At 41.4% G+C, this 21,019-nt stretch overlaps 1 protein-coding gene across 11 annotated transcripts in view; it reads right to left on the bottom strand.

The window, feature by feature from the left end:
* Positions 1 to 21,019, bottom strand: part of SYTL5 (synaptotagmin like 5) — a 277,939-nt gene that overhangs the window by 37,576 nt on the left and 219,344 nt on the right. For 8 of the 11 annotated variants that reach the window (XM_070604701.1, XM_070604703.1, XM_070604705.1 and 5 more), the window contains 2 exons: positions 18,125 to 18,333; positions 14,376 to 17,036 (listed from right to left, as the gene is read on the bottom strand). In XM_070604701.1, the coding sequence (XP_070460802.1) occupies positions 16,894 to 17,036; positions 18,125 to 18,333 (352 nt within the window). In that variant the 3' untranslated portion in view covers positions 14,376 to 16,893. Of the gene's footprint in view, positions 1 to 14,375; positions 17,037 to 18,124; positions 18,334 to 21,019 lie in introns of those variants that run through there. The other 3 variants (XM_070604702.1, XM_070604706.1, XM_070604704.1) reach the window with 1 other exon arrangement.

The raw sequence follows: 21,019 nt of genomic DNA, 5'->3' as shown, positions 1-21,019 counted from the left end.
CATGCTAAAGCGCCTGCATTTTCACTTACCATTGCTTCTGGACCGTCGGTGCAAATGTTAACACAGTGAAAAAAGCAAAGAAGGAAAATAGCTTTGACATTGCTGACAGCCTGAAAAGGTTTTAGGACACCTAGGTGTCCTCAGACCACACATTGTAAACTGCTGCCTTAAACTGAAGTGCACTGATTGTTCATATGGTTCTGGAATAGTGACAGAGGTTTGAGTAGAAAGGAGTGGAAGCATAAAAACAATTTGACTTTTTCTTCAAGTCCGGCAGGACTCGTGCAGAGTGCCCCTAGCAGCCATGTGCCTTGTAGAGACCCAAAGTGCCAGGGAAAATCCCTCCAAATTTGCTGCATCTCTTCCTGCTTTCTGCAGCTATCTTTCTTTCGATAAGTTCTATATCCTTCACTAAACTAGTCACAAATGAATAGTATAGGATGAGTGGACTCTTTTGACCCACCGAGAATCCAAACAGTAACATGGCACACATATACATTTAATCTTCTCAAGAAGTCACAAATACTTCCTTTTTTTCCAGCTTTGCTTGCTTTTTAACAACATTAAATTTGGGACTGGGAGTAACAGAAGAGATGCTGGAAGGTTCTCCTTAGCTTAGTGCCGGAAGGGCTGCCGCAGTCAGGGGTGTGTCTTTTTCAGCAGGACCTCCAACCACCACGGCCTTGGCCTACCAGTTCTCTCAATACCCTTTGCGTCAGTCGTTCTTAACCTTGAAGGCACATTGGAACTACTTGGGGAGCTTTAAAAGATACTAATGTCTTGGGTCCACCCCCCAAGATTATGATGTAATTTTTATGGGTGCAGACAGGGCATGGGGGATTTTAAAAGCTTCCAAGGAGATTCTCACTTGCAGCCAAGGGTGAGAATCACTGTTCTGGGTGAGGTGAGAAGGATGCCTGTGTAACCACTGATAGAAACACTTACCAAAGTCATTGCTTCTCTGCCTATGGCCAATGTTATTTTGTATTACAAAGTCAGAATTATGCTTGACTCATTAAAAATGTAGCACTGATTGCTCCTTAGGAAAAAGGCATAGGAATGATGCAAAGCATCCAGCTTTGTTAACCAGAATCCATTTTACTGGTGAATGTGCAGTGTCAGAATGCATTTCTATTATTTCTGAAGATGCTCAGGTTAAGGATTTGTTTTCCCATTTGTTCTATGGCTGTGTTGGTGCTTGGGGGAAATTTACTTTCTGTGCACAGAGTTTGGAATTTTGTTTTGTCTGTCTGTCTCTCCATCAGAAGCAAGAAGTTTCCCCGCAGGATGGTGTTGTGTTTAGGCAGCAGTACTCTGAGACTACCAAATTAATTTCAAATGGAACTAAAATGCTATCACCTGTCTGGCCACAGAGAAAATCTGAACTCCTCTCTCTGAGTATCTTCCAATGTGCCTCTTAGCGTCATGGAATTCCATTTGACTCTTAGGCAGGCTGTTAAGTGGGTTTTTCATGCCCTCTGAGACTAACCATGGACTCAAAGGCTTGGAAAGAGGAGTCACTTCTTTCTTGGAAAATTGGAGTGGGAAGAAATACTCTCCTTTCTCAACAAGTGGCAGCAATTTTAGAAGATGGTCTTACTAAGGGACTGAGTTCCAAGGCCCTCTAGAGCAATGCTCCTTGGAGTGTAGTCCTACTGGCTGCCGGTCCCTGCACCATTTGTTACTGATTCACAAAGAAACAGGGATCGTCCCCCAGAATGTAAATCAACAATGTCAATAACCACATTATTTAGTGTGGCTGATATTTTTTGATAGCAAAACGTTCTCAGTGAAGGAAGCAGCTCATTGATTTACATACTTTTTTCTTTTTTCCAAGGAAGATTAGCCCTGAGCTAACATCTGCCAATCCTCCTCTTTTTGCTGAGGAAGATGGACCCTGAGCTCACATCCGTGACCATCTTCCTCTGCTTTATATGTGGGACGCCTACCACAGCATGGCTTGCCACGCGGTGCCAGGTGCTGTGTCCACACCTGGGATCCGAACCGGCAAACCCTGGGCCGCCAAAGCAGAACGTGCACACACAACCACTGCACCACCGGGCCGGCCCCTCATTGATTTACATTCTGATGTAAACTCCTTGTTTTATCACATAGTAGTGCTCTGAGTAGCATTGTGCTAGAGGAGGGCCAGAGGCAAGACACTTGTTCCTTTGTCTCTATGGGGACAATTAGGAATTAGGAAAAGGAGACCCAATAATTTTCTAAAGGCATAGTTGCTCTTGTGCTAGCATGAATAGCCTCAGTCATTGCTAGATTTCTGCAATAAGACAGCCTATGCAGTTCTGATTAGTAGTTTTGCTAAAGGGTTGTTAAGTTCTAGACAGGCAGCCTAGACTGAGTAATGTCTGAGGCTGTAAAGAAGGCTCATGCCTGTTAAAATAGGCTTGGCCAGAATATATGCCAGTTGTCACATAGAGCAGTAAATGTGAGTTAACTGCAACTCCTGAGGAACGTGACGCGTTCCCAGACTGGTGGACCATTCTCTTCTTGCAGAAGCTCTGAAGTCAGTTCATGAAGAGTCACAAACAACAGTAACTTGTACTGCTTCACAAAAAGCAAAATTTTACCTATGTTGGTAGCATTTGCTTTGGAATTATTTCATGAAAAATGAAATGACTAATGTTTTAGCCCTGATGTAACAAGTAGGAATCCTGCAAGGCCATGATCTTCTCATTGATTACCAGTCTCAAGACTGAGAAAGAACAGCTAAGTACTTAGGAACAATCAGTGTTGATTCTGCTTTTTGAAGTTCATTCTGAACAACACATAATCTGTCACACCACTACAGTGTATCTGTCTTTGAGAGGAGCTGCACTGTGAATGTTAATCATTCATTGATTCATTCATTTACCAGGAATATAGTGCAACTAGCATAGTTCATTGATCCTGAGATGTACATGTTTTTCACATTTTAACAGCTCTGAAGTGAGGAGTATCTTACAATCAATAACGTCTTTTTTAGTTAAAGTCCTGGTAGCAGCCAGATGGCAGACTCAAATGGGAATTGAAGAGGACACAATGAAAGGATTATTTATAACGCTGTGGGCCTGGTAAAGGGAAGTCAACAAGGGGTACTGAAGCACCTCAAACAAGCTAGCAGCATCAGAGAACATTTACCACCCCCTAGGCCTGTAGGACAAGGGGAGGGAGTGATTATACTGGAAGCCAGAGAGAAAACTGTAGGCACAGTTTTAGGACAGATCACCTAAGAGGAGTTGTGGTAGAGGAACACAGCCTTTAACAACCTTCAGCCTAGCAGGGAGGGAGCATGGGGAATAAAAAAGCTGAACTTTCTCTCCTCCTGTCCTCTCATCTCCTGCTATTGGCTCCAATTGGCAAACCCAATTGAAAACCAGAGGGCAAAGGAGCAAAGCACAGAGCAGTCTGGAAAATTGCAGAGAGTGAGTCTGTGAACAGAGAATATCCGGCACAGTTCATCCCTTTTACCCTCAGCATCTACTCTTTTCTTTTGTCTGAATAAAAAAATCTCACATCCCCATCATCTACTGCAGAAGTCAGCAAACTCCAGCCCACAGGCTGGCCATCTGTTTTTGTAAGTAGTTTTAATTGGAACATAAGCACACACATTCTTTTACATACTGTTTATGGCTGCTTTTGCTCTACAACAGCAGAGATAAGTAGTTGCGACAAAGACTGTATGGCCCACAAAGCCTGAACTATTTAGTATCTAGCTCTTTAAGGAAACGTTCTGACCCCTGACGACTGTATCATTGCAAAGTAATAGCAGTTCTGTCATACTCCCACATGAAACCTAAGACCTTAGCTACCACCAGTGCTCTTTATATAAGATAGTAGGAGGAGGAAGGGGTTAAGGAGACAGTTAATCAACATAGGGCATAGGTGCTTCAATCCCACTTCTGTACCTGGTCATGAGTTCGGAGTTGATAATCATTTGAAATTCTTACTCTCTGCCAGCACTTCAGCTAGATGGATTTCTTTACCTGGAGGATTGACCAAAACCTTCATTCCTGAAGGATCTGATTCCTTAGTGGCCCTGTTTTTTGTTTTTTTGCTGAGGAAGGTTCACCCTGAGCTAACATCCGTGCCAATCTTCCTCTATTTTTTAGTATGTGGGTCACCAGCACAGCATGGCTGCTAACAGAGCAGTGTAGGTCCATGCCTTGGAATTAAACCTAGGCCACCAAAGCGGAGCACACCAAACTTAACCACTAGGCTACCGGGGATGGCCCCAGTGGCCCTGTTTTTATTGGTTGCTGCAGTTTTCCACTGACCAGCACTACTGAGCAACAAAGTGCTGAAGTATGCCTCAATAAATCCCCTGAGCTCTACGCAGAGTTCTCCTCATAACACTTGTGTGTGAGCAAGTCAATTTCCTGTTGATAATCACCTGAGCAAGTACAGGTGGGCCCTTCTCTACCTGTAGGTTTAGAAGTGTGAGGAGCTCAAAATGTTTAAGAGGGATTCTTAGCTTCCAATGTAATAGAACCATACCTGTTGCCTATATCAGTTTCCTTCTTTGGGTACTAGAAACCTTAGGCTTGTTGAACCCAAGTTTATGGAGATATACAGGAAAAACTCCTTAAATAAGCTATTAAGCACAATAATGAGAAGGGCCACTCCCAGCTCCACATCTTCATCCCAGAACTCATGTGCTTTGGTTATGAGGGAGACAGCACAATATCTTGGCTGCTAGTTTAAAGCACATACTACATCATGTAAGATACCTCCTCAGCCTCACTAAGTATTGTCTATCAGATAATTCTGTAACTGAGCTTTCAGCAAGCCATTTCAATGTTCCATCAAGTCAGCTATTTTGGGGTGATGAGACATGTAGTAAGACCAATGAATTCCACAGCATGAACTCACAGATGTGCTTTCTTCACTGTAAATTGAGTTTCTTGGTTAGAGGAGATATTCTTTGAGGCTCAGTATAATGGTACATTCACATGACAGAGAGAACAGTTTATCTTTACTTCCTTATCTAAGAAAGGCTATCATCTCTCTTGCTCTTTGTTATAAGGTACTCCAGAGGGATCTTGATCGTCTTTATATATGGAATAGCATGCTGATCCATTGTTCTGAAGATGTTTTGCTATTCCAGATGTGCTATCTTTACTAGAGCAAAGCAATAAAGCCCCTAGTACATGATACCCACATAGTGACCAGGAAAATGCTTTCTTTTTAATTCCCATCAGCAAAAATAGTTAGAAGCAGGGGTGCCTGCTGTAGAGAGCACACAGAATCTTCTTCAGGCAACATAGCTCTTTAAATGACCATCTTTGCACATTCTGGGATACTTAAAAGGGGAATCCTTCTTGATTTCTGGCTACCCGATACTTTTTCTGCAAATTAGAGGCATTAAGATTGGATGGTCATTTTTTTCCATTCAAACAAATTAAGCATCTATTACTTTACCAAGTGTCAGTAATGCTCCTCAAATATGTGCGCAATACAAACCTACAATTCTATTTTGAGAGCCTACTCCCTAAGATCCTGATCCCAATTACTATATCAATTAGGGTCCCAGCAGGAAACAAATGGAACACTGAAACTGTGACACTGAGGAAAGATTAATAAAACGGCTATTTATAAAGGTGTGGTCAGGGTTAGTTAAGGGAAAGTAACAAGGGACAGTGAAGCTAGCAACAGCTGGGAGACTTCACCACTCATAGGCCTGAAGGGGTAAAGGAAAGGAGTGGTTACTGTAGCTCATAGGCTTGAAGGGGTAAAGGAAAGGAGTGGTTACTGTAGCTCTAGCCGTAGGAGAAGGCCTCCTGACAGGAGCCATAGCCCTAAGCAGAGGAATGTAGCCACTTTCCTTTGTGTCTCTTTGTGACAGCAGGAAAGAGCCAGGGAATAACTATATCAACCTCACTTTCCTCCCATCATTCAATCTCCTACTGGTACCTTCCTTTGGCCAAACTCAACCAAAATCCACAGGGCAAGAGAGCCCCATTGAAGCAGTTTATTAAGGTTTCCCCCTTTGGACAGAGAGCAGTGTGAAGAAGGGTGAAAAGAAAATATGCACGGACAGATGCAGAACATCCAGAACAACGTCTTACAGTTATAATTGGCAGCATTTTTTCCTTTTTTTAGTGGTATGTAAAATACTGCTGCATCTTACAATCAATGATGTCTTAGAGTAAATGAATCCCAGTGTGTGCAAGGTGTCATAGAACTTTAGAGCTTGAGGGGAATTTAGATATCACTGACTCCAAGCCCCTAATTTTACAGATGAGAAAACTTGAGGCTGAGAGAGAGGAAATGTCTTGCTCAAAATCCACAGCAAGTAGCAGAGCTGGGAGTAGGAGCTAGGTCTCCTAACCATCAAACCTAATATTCTTTATGATGCACCACCCTCTTACAAGGCTAGATTAACAAAAATGTATTCCTGACTCAGGCCTCACATTTTTCACTGGCCTAAGCCAAGCTGGTATCCAAATGTTCTTCTCTATACCTGATTATCATCAGCAATACAAGAGCTAAATATTGACTGAAAATAGAAGAGACGTCACCTAGAAGATGTTTGATTAGTGTCATGGAATAAAGCTTTTAGGGGTTCTACTTCCTCAGGTTTAGAGGAGATTGCATCCAGATTCAGTTGGTCTTTACCAGAGTCAGCAGTTTGGAAGACTCACCTAGAATAAAAAATATCTGGGTCTTTCATTCCAAGTACTCCGAAACAAGGTCAGGCTGCACACCTGGGTAATGTCTTCAGGATAGTGACAGGAGAACACAAGAAAAAAAAGATGTTAGTAATCAAGCATATATTAGTGGGGGAGAACTAAAAATTGAGGAAGAAGGGCTCAAAAAAATAAAAAAGACAAGCAAATGGGGCATCTTAGGCCAATGTTCACATCAACTACAACCAACAAGCAATAGTCTTAAGTATCAAGGTCCATTCTGCCATATTCTCTACACCAATGCTTCTCAAAGTTTATTGTGCTTGTGAGTCAATTAAGGATGTTGATATAATGAGTATTCTGATTCAGTGGGTGTGGCTTGGGGGCCCAGCATTCTCCATTTCCAACAAGCTCCCTGGTGTTGCTAAAGCTGCTGGTTCATGAATCACACTTTGGAAAGCAAGTCTCTAGCTCATGACAACTGCAGAATTTCTCTCTAGGGTGCAGTTTGGTGAAGTACAAAGAGCATGGGCTTTGGGATCTGAACTGAGGAGCCCCATCTGGAGTGAGGCTCTGTTATTACGTACTAGTTGAGTAACCTGGGCAAATTACTTTACCTCTCTGAGACTCATGTGCTTTTTCTTTTTTCTTCCTTAAACACAGCTAATAAATTAGGTGACAATTTGGAAAGTACCTGATGCATAGTAGGTGATCAATAAATATCACTTTTGATCCCTTCCCTTGTCACTATCCATGATATATTGAGGGGAGGGCAAAGGGAGTGATGGTGTCAGGGTTCAGATTTATAGGAAGATAAGTGAGCAAAACCCAAAACGAGGGGTAGTTTCAACAGCAGAGCACCAAGAAGAGTTGTTCAACATGATCCTAGCCTTAGAAAACAGAAACCAGACACTCGTCCAATCTTGTGTGTTGATTTGCAAATGTGCTTTTCTCTTAAGCCAAGTATAAAAACAAGAGGAATAGGTGACATAAAATCAATGTTGAAAGACACACAACCCATGGGCTGGCCCCAGGGCCGAGTGGTTAAGTTCCCGCACTCTGCTTCGGCAGGGTTTCACGGGTTCAGATCCTGGGTACAGACATCGTGCTGCTCATCAGGCCATGCTGAGGTGGCATCCCACGTAGCACAACCAGAAGGACCTACAACTAGAATATACAATGAGGTACTGCGGGACTTTGGGGAGAAGAAGGAAAAAAAGATTGGATAAAGATATACAATCCATCTTCAAGTACTCAGGAATAACTTGCAATAGAACGCATTAGAGACATTAGGAAAGTGAATTTAATGAAAAAGACATTACACTTTGGAGCCAATACAGGGAGGCACAAAGCTTTGGTCTGAGGTACATATTCCACACATAAGCTTAGCAAGTAGGCATGTTAAGTATTGCTACTAAGTTTGCACTAAACATGGCAAGACAAGTAAACAGGAATGGTCTTTCATAGACGACAACAAAACCAAGAAAACTAGCAAAACGAATGCAGACCTTCCAACATCCCAAGAGAAGTTTTTTTAAAAAAATTGTTTCTTAGAATCCTTCCATCCTTTTTTCTCTCTCTCCTTAAAAACAAAGATACTGTATTATACACTTAAAATTTTAAGAGGGTAAATCTCATGTTAAGTGCCCTTACCACAACAACAACAAAAAAGAAATGAGCTATCAAGCCACAAAAAGAAATGGAGGAATGTTAAATGCATACTGACAAGTGAAAGAAGCAAGTTGGAAAAGCCTACATACCATATGATTCCAACTATATGACATTTTGAGAAAGGGCAAAACTATAGAGACAGTAAAAAGATCAGTGGTTGCAAGGCATTGGAATACAAGGGACCCTTCGGGCAGTGAAACTATTCTGTATGATAATGTAATTGTGGATCCGCGATATTATGCATTTGTCAAAACCCATCAAACTGTAAAACACCAAGAATGAATCCTAATATAAACTGTGGACTTTAATTACTAATGATGTGCCAATATTAATTCATCAATTGTAACAAATGTACCACACTAGTGAAAGATGTTAACAATCGGAGAAACTTGTGGAGGAAGGCGGCGGTACTATATGGGAACTCTCCGTACTTTCTGCTCAGTTTTTCTGGAAACCTAATACTGCTCTAAGAAATAAAGTCTATTAATTTAAAAACAAACAAACAATCAAAGAGATCAACTTCCTATCAGAGCAGGAGTTTAGGAGCGTAAAGTGGCAGCCAAAGCAGGTGGGTGCCAGGAACAAAGCAGAAGTGAACATACTCATATGTAGGTGACCAGCCTTTGGCACAGTTTGGAACATTACTTCCTTATTTCTTCCCCAAAAGAGACCTCATTCCAATGTCCCAGTGACCCTTAGCTGTTCTGAGGATACTGAATGTGTTTCTTCCTTCTCCAGCCCACTAAACCCTTGGACTCATCTTGAGGCCTGGAGAAAAACAGTCTGCCCATGACAACTACACTCGATCCAGGAATGGGGACCTAGTGCATTCAGAGTTGGCCCAATTCTTTTGCTGATGATGTGGTGTCCTTCTCAGAGTTTCTTTAAATATTTGCACAACATTTATTTTGAGGAACATATGCCTGGTGGGAGGAATACAAAGGAAATCCCCAGTGGAGGCAAACTCCTTTTCTGTATATTCTTAGCAATCCATGTCTGGCCCAAATACACCCCATTCAGCCAAACAAAAGCCCTGCCTCTAACCAGACCTGTCTTCCTAGAATTTGTCAATCATGAATTGTTCTTCAGGCACGGGGTCCCCTCCTCACTTATCTGCTCAAGCAGACGTTATTTCTTTCTGCCAATGCCACACTCTTCCTGAGAGTGGTTCTCCACCTCATAACCTTTTCAAGGATGTGTAGTGCCCCTTGCAATTTGGCACCCTGGGAAAAGGCCAGGCAGCCACCACTCACCCCCCCCCCACTCCCTGCCAAAACTGGCTCCATGCATTCAGATGCTTTGCAGGCAAATGACTGTGAGAGAGGTGGATTCGGAAGTGACAGGAAAGAGCTGAAAATTAATACAATATTTTCATTAATCCACGTGGAAAAAAGCATTTAGGGCATCTCCTAAGGTTCTGGTGTGCACTCTATCAGTCAGAGGGACAATGTAAGAAGATCTTTAGGAATTAAGGAGGACAAATTAATTGGGGGTGGTAGGGAAGGTCAAAAGCAAGAAGATACAGGAAAGTCTAAACATCTCTTTCTTCGTATCAACTGAAAGCCAATGATCTTTCTTTAAAAATGTCCATTTATGAATAACGAATACTAGGAAAGGAAAGAAAATATATTCCCAACCCCCAATCACTCCAACTACAGTTCAACCATAATTGACGTAAACTGCTTTGTAATGAAACGTCTCCCTTCCGTACGTGTTTCCAAATGAGACAGATTTAAAAAGTTTTATTGTTGGGACTCATCAATTCCCGTGGATTTGCACAAACAAGTTTCAACTTCCTGGAGACAAAATGAACCTTTGGCTAAACTGAAAAAAATGCTTGGAAGGAGCAATCAGATTCCTTCCCAAGGCAGGTGTATCTAACAATAAAGAGGTAAAAAGAAAATATACAGATTCAAACACATACCTAGTTCTCTGCCCTTCTATTAAGGAGACACCTTTCCTTGAGCAACTGCCAACGATTTACACTTCTGCTTTGACTATTATAATGAAATATTTCATTTGCTTGCTGTATTGATTTCTGCCTCAATCAGAGGAAAAAGAAAGGAGAGACAAGTCTCCTCTTGGGCTGAAATACTGGAGAGAAAAATATTATCTACCACATTAAATGAATGTTTCGTCATTTACAGGCAATACTAACTGTATATTCTATTCCCCTTTCCAAACAGGAAAGGAGCCCTCTACCAGAATAGTTTGATGAACTCTAGTGAGGTAAATGAGGTACATCTGCTAATCGTTGAAACGCCATGCCTTCCTTAGAATGCCAAATACTAGTTTGTATTTCTATGGAATTTGTTTTGATGGAATCGCAAATTTCCTTCTGTAGATAAAAGGCATAATTCTCAACAACATCCCTGTGAGGAAGGCAGGTGTGATCTCCCTGACATGGGTGATAGGCAATGGGCCATAGAAAGAGATGGTCATTACACGGGAAGAGGGTGTTAAGGAAAGGGGTGGAAAGATGGTTTGCTTGCAGGTTCCACAACCTCTTAACAAAAAACTAACCACAGTTTTTCTCTCCATCAAATTAAACACTTTTTGCAATATTTATTATCTAATCAGATGAAGTAAGAAATTTCAGCCTAAGGATAAATAAATTACTATCACCTGCAATGGGTAACATAGTACAAAATAAGGTAGGGTTTTTTTTTTGTATTTTTTATGTACACTGAAGACCACATCATTGTACATAGAATGATTAAGACCTAACCGAGCATCTAGGAAAAGAGGGGCCTAAGAAATCATGAACAGAGTGCTATAACTAGCTCACTAATAATGACTTTTTTTCTCCTACAGTGAGTTAAAATTTACAAAGTATGTTTACATATGTTACCTCATTTGATATCTTCAATTACTCCAAGGTAGCCCGATCATTCCTATTTTACAGGCAAATAGATCAAGGCCTAGATTGGATTATTAACTTGACTGAGGTCACATGGTTGGTGAGCAGTCAAGTCAAGACTTGAGCTAACATCATCTGAGTCCAAGGTCAGGCTCCTTCCACCTCACCAGGGTTGCCTTGCAATTAATAACGTCCAGGTTAGCCAAATCCAATCTGCCATCATGACACAGAGTTAGTCCAAATAACATAGTCAAGATAATTTGTCCTCTAATGTGGTGTTTCTCATACTGTGATCCACTTGTATTAGAATCATCCAAGAAGCTTGATATAAAGGATGGAGATTTTGTTCAGTAGGTTTGCAGTAATGCTCTGGACTCAATGTATTAAATTCACACTCCAGATGAATCAGATAATCCTTTGGAATTCTTTTTTTTTTTTGAGGAAGATTAGCCCTGAGCTAACATCTGCTGCTAATCCTCCTCTTTTTGCTGAGGAAGACTGGCCCTGAGCTAACATCTGTGCCCATCTTCCTCTACTTTATATGTGGGACACCTACCACAGCATGGCTTGCCAAGTGGTGCCACGTCCACACCCGGGATCTGAACCGGTGAACCCCGGGCCGCTGAAGTGGAACGTGTGCACTTAACTGCTGCGCCACTGGGCCAGCCCTTGGAATTCTTGACGTGACTCAATTTCCAAGGCTATTGTTCAAATCTTTCCAGATACAATTTTTGTTATAGTTTTGCCTGTGTAGAATTCCTCCTATTTCTTTTCTTTAATTTCAGAGGCCATAAAAGATACCATTGTAGGAGGAAAGCTCTTCTGCCAACTTCTAAACGCAATGCTCAGTTTAACGTAAAATATCCACGTGGAAGAAAAACCAAACATTGATCACAGCCCCAAATGCCATAGGCTTTCACTTGGAAGGGCTTCTTGGACTTTATATTTCAATCCAGTTTGCTTCTAAAAGTGGGGTTTGCCCGTATTTCTTCCACAGCTTTCTCCTCCCGCATCACATACCAACCTTGGGGCAGCAGGCGATGACGAGACTAATATCACCGTGAATCAGATGGGCTCAATTCTTCCATTCGTTACTTAAGTACCTAATGATCATTGGTTGTATATTTGTGTAAGTTTCTTAAGGAAAAGGAGGCCAAGAATACAAAGTCCCATCAAAATATCTTTGTTTTTGGTGGTTTTCTGACTTAGAAAATCTACATCCTGATGATTCCAGTGACAATAACAACATATGTGAAATGAGAGCTGATAAGCTGAATCTTCCACGTGTCCTGCAGGTGCTATTTACAAACTGAATGGATAAAGTCAGGCTTTTAAGCTTGCCCATTTCCCTTTACAACTTGTTTGATTCAACAGAGGGAAAATTGAGGGCTGACACCTCCAAACAAGGAGCAGGATGCTCCAGGCAAGGCCATGGTCTCTTCTGAGAAGTTGACATGCTGGGCCAGAGAGCACACTCCATATTTTTATCTACACTAAGACAGGCTGGGATGAATTGTCTAGGGTGGTGGCTACAGTACTTGTAGAGGGGCTGATTTTTAAAGACCAACCAGTAAGCGTATTCAGAGATTTTTCTTGATCTGTGTCAGCCCTGGTTTCCTTATCTGTTAACTGGAAGTTAGAAACAGTGGTCTCTAAAGATGCCTACCGGTCTAACATTCTATGCATTACTTTTCTTGTTATTTTCACTTATTCCACAAACATTTTTTTAATTACCCACTCTGAACTAAGCATGGGGGATGTAGCTGTGAAAAAGCATGAATATTGTCTCTGCCCTTATGAATCTTACTTTCTAGGGATGTGGCAGAGACGAAACCAACACAGGCATTAAAGGACTCATTACATGAATAGTGTATTATAATTGTGATGTGTGCAGTGAAGAGGAACTAGAGGCAGGCCATTGTGACCAGATTTCCCTGAGCAGGTAACATTTAAGATGTTGATGATTAATGGAAATCAGGCCAATGAGGAGAAGGAGCAAGAAGATTCCTCGCAAAGGCCATGAGATGGGATAGAGCCTGGGACAATTGAGAAGCAGAAAAATGCACTGTGTGGCTAAAGAGAAGGGAGGAGGAGGCAGCAACCCTCTTATGCAGGGCCTTGCAGACCGTGAGCAAGAATTTGGATTTTATTGTCAGGACAATGGAAAGCCGCGGAGGGTTTTAAAGCACGACCAGATTTGCATTTTTTAAAAGATCACCCTGAAGATGGACAGGTAGATAATGATAAACAAGTATAACTAATGGTAGAAGGTGAATATAGGTGGTGGGTTTAAGGGTGTTCACTGTAAAATTATTTCAACTTTTCTGTATGTTTGAACATTTTAAAATAACATGTTCAGAAAATCTGGCCATAGTATGGAGAATGGATTGAGAGAGGGGAAGAGTGGCTGCATAAATAGTAGCTAGGAGTCTTGTACTAATCATAGAGAGGAGTGATGGTAGCTTGGACTAGGGCGGTGGCATGGAGACAGCGAGAATTGGACAGGCTTTCGAGATATTTGGGAGGTAGAATCAATATGATTTCCTGATTGACTGTGTCTCAGGGTAAGGGAGAGACATAAATCAAAGAACACTACCCAGTGTCTGGCGAATGTAACTGGGTAGGATGATGGTACCAGCTACTGAGACAGCATGTACTGGAGGAGAAAGACATGGGTGCGAGGGAGAGGGTGGAATGAAGAATTCAGTTCTGAATGTGCTGAAAACATGAGATACCCTGTTGGAGATATCAGATAGGCAGTTTTTTTTGGATCTGGGTCTGGGGCTGAGAAGAAGGGTCTAGGTTGGAGATGTGAGTTTGAAGTTATAAGCACATAAATGGTCATAAAACCATGAGAGTACCATACATAGTAAGGCCTGAGAGGATGTATAAAGAAAGATGTAAAGAACAAGCACCAAAGAATCCAGTGTTTGACAATTATGTAGAGAATGGGCGAAGACAGAGGAGAGGGAACAACTAACGACACAGAAAAATGAGGCCTATATGATATTCCAGAAGGCCTCTATTGAGGGGCTTTTGGGTTGTTTCCAATCTTTTGAAACAAATACCTTTGTATGCACTCATTTCTCACATGTGTATCTATCTCTGCAGAATACTCAAAAGTGGAATTGATGTGTAATATATATCTCTGATTTTGAATGTCAAAGTGTTTATTTCTGAAAGAAAAGACTGCTTAGAAAAGCCACCAAACATGGACAACTTAGTTAACCATATTTAATGTGGCATTTGATAGGACTGGTTAAATAAATTTTATATATCCCTGTAAGGTAATACCCTGTAGCCATAAAAAGAATAAGGAGGCCAATATATTCTGATATGGAAGGGGAGGAAAGAAGACTGACTTTTCACAGTTTTGAACTATTTGAATTTTGTGCCATTCACACATATTACCTATATTTTAAAATATTCTTTGTACTTCTACACCATACTTAGTAAAAAAAAAAAAAAGAAAGAAAAAAGAGTGACCTAAAGATCAATTTACCTTCTATTTCTGAGAACACCACCAACAGGATTCTGATAGACTTCCACATACCTGGGTTTTGTGTTATGAAAATACCCAGTTAGATGTTGAATTTTATGAACCATGATACAGAGAATTGCTTTAATTGTGGCAAAGGTCTGAACACATAACGTTCATGGTCGTCTTGAATTCAAGTTATAAATTTTGGATTTTGCCACTTTTATCATTAGTGAATAAATAATATTTTGTCTACTTTAGTGATGTCTCCTGACTTCACCATCACCATCCTCTCACCTCCCCTAAAAATGCCATTGAAGACAGAATGAGTCACATGAAGTCTGAAGACAATTTATCTTTCCACTATAGGAATTAGTGATGATTTTATTCTTTTTGTTTTCTATTTTTAAGGAGGGCAACATAGGGATATGGGTGTGAGTTTAAAAAATTGTACCATGTGGGAGCTAGCCCTGTGGCATAGTGGTTAAGTTCAGTGCACTCTGCTTTGGCAGCCTGGGTTCACAGCTTTGGATCTCAGGTGCAGACCTACACCACTTGTCAGCCATGCTGTGGTGGCAACCCACATATAAAGTGGAGGAAGATTGGTACAGATGTTAGCTCAGGGCTAATCTTCCTCAGCAAAAAAAAAAAAGTACCATATGTACTAAACTACACTAGATCAATAAACTCAATTTTCTAGAATTAGCCTATTTTTGAATAATATTGAAAATGGATTGCTTATTCCTTTACTAAGACTAGTGCTAAATATATTCTTAAATCTGTTTTCAAAACTCAAGAAGAAATTTAGAATATGGAACAATTAGCCACAATAAGCCTGAAGATGATTCTAGCTTTCCTACTACTAAAATCCAGTTTCTATCCTTTTAAGGATTTTATATAAATTCAAGTGAAAAAATGAGTTGAGGGGCTAGAATATGACTCCAGAAGAAGACTGAGTTAGGTATGTTCCTATTCAAAGAATCCAACTCTGCTCCACCTTCCTCCATCCACATCCTCCTGTCCACCCCGATAAGCATAGTATCATGCCAAGGACTACACTGAAAAGAATGCTGGCCTAGGAGGCACATCCTGGATTTAAGTTTGGATACAGTTACAGCCTCTGTATGATCCTGGGCAAGTCATTTCAGCTCTCTGGGCTTCAGATTTGGAATCTGCAAAATGAGGAACCAGGTTGGAGCTCCCTTCCCTTTCAGCTTTTACTGCCTTCACATCTAAGTTTGGTGGCTAAAGCATATCGAATTCCAGGTGACAGAAAGTATGGTAGACTGAACTATTGGCCCCAATTCTTCATCCCTTCTTGCATCCTTACTCTTGCCATGGCTGCATTATGAGCAGACTGTATTTCCCTGCCTCTTGATTTTGGGCTTGGCCATGTGACTTCCTTTAACCAATGGGATATCAGTAGACATGACACAAGCAGGGGCTCAATATGTACATTATTTCTTATTCCCTTTTAGTTAATGGCTTAGAACATTTTATAAAATAAGTGTTAACAATAGAGCTCTCTAATAGCTAGGTCATAAGTAGGGTGATCCTACGTTCCAATTTTCCCAGGTCAATTCTGGGTTACCATTGCTGTAATGATTTAGCTCTCTCTACTCTCAAAAGTGGACTGATTTAGATTGTAAACTATATAGTCACCATAGAAAAACCTGTCTGTTCATCTTGAAAACTCAGCCGGTTAATCCAGAACTTTGCTACAATAACAGAGCCACCCCCTTGCCCCAGCAACCACCCCTACAATGCCTTCTTTGGCTCATGGGGATTCCCAGGATGAGGAGAGGGTAGCCAGTATCCCTTCTTCTTCCTCTCTAAGTGATCTACATTTTTAGTGACCCCCTTTACCTCAAACCATTTGAGGAAATCTAAAGTAACTCATAATTAGAAAAAGTTTGGGGACCCCCCATCTCAACTGTAGTTTCAGATAAACTTGCGCCATTTCCCTTATGGTGTAAAATCTATGAATCACCACGCAATTTGCTTGTTGACAGGACAGTGTGGTACACTTTCTATCATCCAATCAAGAAGGCGCTGGCCCATGGACATAGAGAGATACATGCTTTTTTAGACACTGGGCAAGATCCTAAACATTCATAACACTGACATCTCTCCCCTCATGTCCCAATACCCTCAAGTGAGAAATAGCAGGAAGCAGAATCCCAGGTCCCAAGCCTGTTACTGGTAGGAAATGGCAGCCAGACAGTCCCTGGAGGCCTCGTTTTGGTGCAGTGGTACCTTCAGAGCCTACACTTCCCCATGCTGGAACGGAGCATGAGTACACCCTCTACAGGAGTCCCAGGATTGTCAGCCATCTCCTGCCAAAGGCGTTGCTCTTCCCCATGAGAGTCCATCCAATCCACGTTCTTCCCATGGCTCACACCTAAAGAAGGGAAAGACGAGCATTACACTTCACAGATGAAATGTTCTGATCTCCTGGAAGGTACCTATCAACCTCTGAGGGGATCTTTTGACCAGAAAGCCCTTCACTGGCTTGTTCTCACTTACCATATCTAATGAGTAGTGTTAGAATGGAATATATCCTTTGCAGCTTGCACTACTCTCTTCTGCCGAGATGATAAGAAACAAATCTGGACAGCCCTGGCGGCTCATTTCTTTCCCACTTTGTAGTTTGGCAGAGAGCTGGCTCATCTGAACTGAGTTAACATGACAGAAGAATAGGCTGAATGGGCCCCGGGGCTCTCCCTTTCTAACTAGGCTACTTCTCTGACCTGAGTTTTCATTTTAGTGGTATAGATATTCTTGACTCTCCTTAATCTATAAATAAGTAGAGCATCATAGGAATGTGGTGCTTCTCAACGGGAATGTTGCCCATGGTGCATGCAGACCATCTACATCTGGCATAAGCTATGGGATAAGGAGAATTTGGGGGGGCTGCATGTGTTCTACTATTGTAATTTTCTTCCCAATTCACTCCGTTATAGTTGTGTCTTATGGCACCAGTGGTGTGTTTCCTTGACCCATTTGAACAACATTGGATGCTATTTTTTTTAGGGGAAAAAATGACTTCCTTTCACTCAACTAGTTATGAGTAATGGCTGCAAGTGATCTACTGAGAAGACGATGAATCAAGTTGGTCTCAGAAGTCTTTCTCTCCCCTATCAGAAGCCTGTGCTGTCCTGGTGATCCTATCCTGAGCAAAACCTGAACTTAGGCCCAAGAAAGTAGTTGAAATTCAATTAGACTAAAGTGTAAATGATATTTTTTGAAAGGACTGAATATAAACATTATACATCCCGAGCTTCTAGCTGGAGGATACAAAGCTATACAGTAATACTTTTATTTTAACAATGAACAGATCCTTAGCTAAAGGATTAGGGCATCTGTGGTAATTTTAGGAATCAGCTAAGCTGAAATTACATATACACCTACTACATATCACACCTCCAGGAACCACTCCCCTGCTTCATGCCCAGTCACAGACCATCTCAGGGCCCCAAGGTCCCTCACCGCTTCCGGAATTCAAACGAACTCCTCCCAGAAAGATGTTGCTGGAAAAGGCCTCCTTGTCCCAGACGGTAAGTTCTAGGCAAACATTCTTTATATCCTGGGGATGCAGGCCACTGAACGTGAAAGTATGATTCCACTGAGGGTTAACACTCTTTTTTATGACCAGAGTTTTGTGCTTGGTGGCTTTGCTATCATCAGGGAGCAGGTAGCTGCAGGAGAACACACAGTCAAGCCATCAGTGAGACAGTAGGCAGAAAATGGCCTCCTTGAGTAGTCATTTCAATTTCCCATAATTCCCTGTGTGTGTGTGTTTGTGTGGTATGTGTATTTGTATTTGATTTTCTCCCCCAGGTTCTTATATGCTTAAATATGAATTTATTTTGTGGAATGGTTTATTCTTTAAGTGGGGCAATAGTATAAGGCCCATACTCTCCTTTCTAATCCCATTTTGGCCTTTCCCTCATCTGGAAATGAAAATACCTCCTGTGGTAGACACTATTTAAAGTCCTGCCGCCTGTCATCTTTGGCCCACCTCCAGGTTGACTTGAAGCCAGGATAAGCAGTTCCTGGCATGCTGACAGCTTTCCACGTCAAGCACCTGTTTCTCCCAGCTTCTCCAGTTAAGCACTTTGGTGTCATGTGAGCTGGCTCAGGTTACGTGCAGGAAACCCTGGGATACTGGGGATTCAATGTCCCTAGGAGCAACCCTCAACGAATGAGTTTTGGAACTTAATGAATGAAGCCTTCAGCTTCCCTGTCCCTTGAGGAGACAATCCTAAGGTACTTTCCACAGAGTTCCTTGTTGCTCCCCCAGTGGGACTGAGCCTCAGTTGCCCACAGTGGTAATACGCCTATTGGCATTTTTATCAGCTTCCCTCCCTTCCCTATCTTATTTTCTTTACTCTCTCGCTGCTTCCAGGAATCTCTTCTCAAATATAATATCTGCACCCCAGGCCTTATTTATTATGGTCAAAACACTATTTTTGACCACAGGAGAGAACTAGGCTCTAGGTACCTGATGAATCAGGGAAGGAGACATATAGGTATGGAATTAGTACATAAAAAAACATGAAAAATATCACAAAACAAATGACCTTAAAATGAAGATGGTACATAGGACACTGGAGACTTCATTTCACAGCCCAAGTAGAGACTGCTTATTTCCCAATATCCATTCTATCCTTATTCTTCTCTAAAAAAAATCCTCATTTTTTTAGTTAGACACAAGATTGCCCAGAATAAAGACTACATTCCCCAGCATCCCTTGCAGCTAGTATAGCCATGTGGCTAAGTTCTGGCCAATGGGATATAAGAACTAGTTCCGTATGAAACTTCTGGGAACTGTCTTGCTAGCTAGAATTTGGATGGCATAGCTGAAACTTGAGTAGCTGTATTGGCCCATGAAGTGGATACCGTAACAAGACAGGAGAAACCTAGGTCCCAGATAATGATACTTCCATAACCTGCCCTAGATACTTTACCTTTAGTCTTTGTTTACATGCATAAGAAAAATCTTTTGTCCTGTTTAAGCCATTGTTATGTTGGCTACAGACAGACTTAAAGTGATATATAAACTTTACATAAAGGTCTATTCTTGCTTTCTCATACTCTCTTTTAAAAATTGGGGGTCCCTTTAAATTCAATTCAATGTTTACATATAACTAGAGAGAGAATTCACTAGAATGTTGCTGGCTGTTACTTGAACACAAGACCTGAAACCATGAAACTCTTAGAAGACAACATAGGCAGTAAGCTTTTTAGCAAAGGTCTTGGCAATGATTTTTTGAATCTGACACCAAAAGCGAAACAACAAAAGCAAAAATAAACAAGTAGAACTACATCAAACTAAAAAGCTTCTGCACAGCAAAAGGAAACCATCAAAATAAAACAAAAAAGCAACCCACAGAATGGGAGAAAATATTTGCAAATCACATATCTGATAAGAAATAAATAGGGGCCAGCCTGCTGGTGCAGTAATGAAGTTCGCACATTCCTCTTCAGCTGTCCCACGTTTGCCGGTTTGGATCTCGGGTGTGGACTTACACACTGCTTATCAAGCTATGCTGTGGCAGGCACCCCACATATAAAGTAAAGGAAGATGGGCACATATGTTAGCTCAGGGCCAGTCTTCCTCAGCAAAAAGAGGAGGATTGGCAGCAGATGTTAGCTCAGGGCTAATCTCCCTCAAAAAAAAAAGAGACAGATATCCAAAATTTATAAAGAAGTGATACAACTCAACAGCAACAAACAAACAATCTGATTAAAAAATGGACAGGGGGGCTGGCCCCGTGGCCAAGCGATTAAGTTCATGTGCTCCGCTGCAGGCAGCCCAGTGTTTCGTTGGTTCGAATCCTGGGCGTGGACATGGCACTGCTCATCAAACCACGCTGAGGCAGTGTCCCACATGCCACAACTAGAAGGACCCACAACGAAGAATATACAACTATGTACTGGGAGGCTTTGGGGAGAAAAAGGAAAAATAAAATCTTAAAAAAAAATGGGCAGAGGATCTGCATAGACATTTTTCCAAAGAAGACGTATAGATGGCGAACAGGGACATGAAAAGATGCTCACATCACTAATCATCAGGGAAATGCAAATCAGAACCCCAATGAGATATCACCTCACACCTGTTTGAACGGCTATTATCAAAAAGATAAGAAATAACAAGTGTTGGTGAGGATGTGGAGAAAAGGGAACCCTTGTGCACCGTTGGTGTGAATGTAAACTGGTGCAGTCACTATGGAAAACAGCATGGAGCTTCCTCAAAAAATTAATATGACTACCATATGATCCAGCAATTCCACTTCTGGGTATTTATCTAAAGCAAACAAAAACACTAACTCAAAAAGATGTATGCTCCCCCATATTCACTGTAGCATTATTTATAATAGC

This window comes from Equus przewalskii, chromosome X, assembly GCF_037783145.1.
Source record: "Equus przewalskii isolate Varuska chromosome X, EquPr2, whole genome shotgun sequence".
NCBI lineage: Eukaryota > Metazoa > Chordata > Mammalia > Perissodactyla > Equidae > Equus > Equus przewalskii.
This window is presented reverse-complemented; position numbering and strand designations above follow the sequence as displayed.